This window comes from Sphaeroforma arctica (assembly GCF_001186125.1).
Source record: "Sphaeroforma arctica JP610 unplaced genomic scaffold supercont1.5282, whole genome shotgun sequence".
In the NCBI taxonomy this organism is placed as follows: domain Eukaryota; class Ichthyosporea; order Ichthyophonida; genus Sphaeroforma; species Sphaeroforma arctica.
The window spans coordinates 1-2,032 of record NW_014035276.1 but is presented as its reverse complement, the minus strand read 5'-3'; the positions used below and the strand labels follow the sequence as shown (position 1 = coordinate 2,032).

The window sequence follows — 2,032 nt, the reverse complement described above, 5'->3', positions numbered from 1 at the left end:
GAAATAGTAGAAATAAGTAAAAATAAATAAATATATATATATATATATATATAGTATCTCGTACAGTAAGACTGGTCAGATGAATAGTTCTTCATACAGTAAGGCTGGTCAGATGAATAGTTCTTCATACAGTAAGGCTGGTCAGATACGCCCGGAAGGTATTGAATTGATACACTTAAGTTATCGTGAATTGCCACAGGTGAACTGTATGTATTACATTGATGCATATATAGGTAGTTCGGTACAGTCAGAAAGACCGGTGCGGGAACAGAGAAGGCGCGTGTGGGATGAACGACTATAGAGACGCCGGCTGAGAACTACTTCAAAGTACTTGCCCAACAACGAAGTCACTCTTGTGAATTGGCCTGAGCCACACAATGTGCAGCGGAGAAAAAAAGGACGTAGTTATCACACAACGCAGAGCAAGGGCCACAGATACGGCACGGGGGAGGGGGGTGTCACTCTAGATATGACACGAGCGCAGATACACGAAACACATCGAACAGTCACAGATCAGCACAGTACACAGACGCATACACATACACACGTCACAGCACACCACGTGTAGCAACCCCCTGAGCAACCCACTCAACGCACCACACGGCACAAACGCAGATACACAAGACACATCGAACAGTCACAGATCAGCACAGTACACAGACGCATACCCATACACACATCACAGCACACCACGTGTAGCAACGCCCTGAGCAACCCACCCATGCTGTGCCTATAGTTCACAGTCCCACACACACCCACTCACCCACCTGCAACGCCCGTGGTTTGTTCTTTTTAACTAGCTTGGCAGCGAGCAGCCGCAGCCTGTATGTCTTGTCGGCCTCTATCCTGTCCTGCTGTTCCTGCCGGATCTTGTTGGTGATGCTACTGTACACGCGCTGAGTCTCGCTGTCGACCGAGTCCACACTCTCGTCCGACCCGTCGTCTATCATGTCGTCCGTATTGTAACCCTCGAACTCTTCGCTCCCACTGCTGTCTGTCCTTCGACGCTTCCGCTTGCTCGCGGGCGCCCGGGAGGCCCTTTTCTTGGTCGGTGATTTTGCCGTTCTCTTCGCCGGCGCACGTGTGCTCATTTTAGCCTTGCTCCGACTGGGGGCGTGTACTGGGCTCGCCCCACCCATCGTGTAGATGCTGGAGAAGAGATTGTCCACATCCTGGTCCTCCTCGCTACTTGAGGGCAGGACCGGCAGGACCGGCGGTGCTGGCTTCTTTCTGCCAGTCCCTCTGACACTTGCAGGACGGGCGACATGCGCTTGCCGGTCTGAGGTGTGCATGCTGGAGGTGAACCCGTTTCCCCCCGTGGATGGCTGTGGTGCCTTTGCTGCGGGTTTCTGTGAAGCCTTGGCCTTGGTTTTGCCCTTGCCCTTGCCCTTGCCGGCATCGGAGTCACTATCGGAGAACAAGTCCAGCAGGCTGTCCCGTGGCTGTGCATTCTTCTGCGGCTGTGTACTGTGTGTCTGTATCTGTGTGTCTGTGTCGTCCTCCCCACTACGACCCAAGCGTGTGATACCTGGCTCATCCTTCACCGTGCGGGTAGCGGATATTGTGGTGGTGTGTGGCCGCGGGTCAGTCGCTGGCCTCGATGGTGAGGGTGTGTATGCGGATGTGTGTGGTTGACTACTAGCCTTGGGGGATACTGACGGCGTAGCACTCGTACTGATCCGTTTCATAGGAGATCCAAACCCAATGACTCTAGGGCCGCCTGGCTTTCCTCCCGGTGATACTTTTACTGAGGGTGGCACTGAAAGGCCTGGTATGCTGTGTCCAGCAGCAGTGGGTTCCTTTTTGGTGGTGCCGGGATGAGCCATTGTTGGCAAACCTTGTGTAGAGATTCTTTGTTTGCTTTGTTGGTCTGTGGCGTGTCCGGTGATTAACGATCAGTGTGAGTGTGGGTGTGGGTGTGGGTGTGGGTGTGGCCAATACAGTATCGCGCAGCAGCCTCGCCGAATCAAGAACAGAGAACTGGTTTGATACAAGAATGAGAGTATAGTGCATGTATGCATGTCAAAGTTGG

The 2,032-nt window shown here is 53.0% G+C and overlaps 1 protein-coding gene across 1 annotated transcript; it reads right to left on the bottom strand.

The window, feature by feature from the left end:
- Window positions 1–766: 766 nt before the first annotated feature.
- On the bottom strand, window positions 767–1,840 carry SARC_14903 (hypothetical protein; the record flags this gene model as incomplete). Its single annotated transcript, XM_014290964.1, has 1 exon — window positions 767–1,840. A coding segment is annotated over exon 1 (1,060 nt), but the record flags the coding sequence as incomplete, so codon positions are not given.
- Window positions 1,841–2,032: the final 192 nt, after the last annotated feature.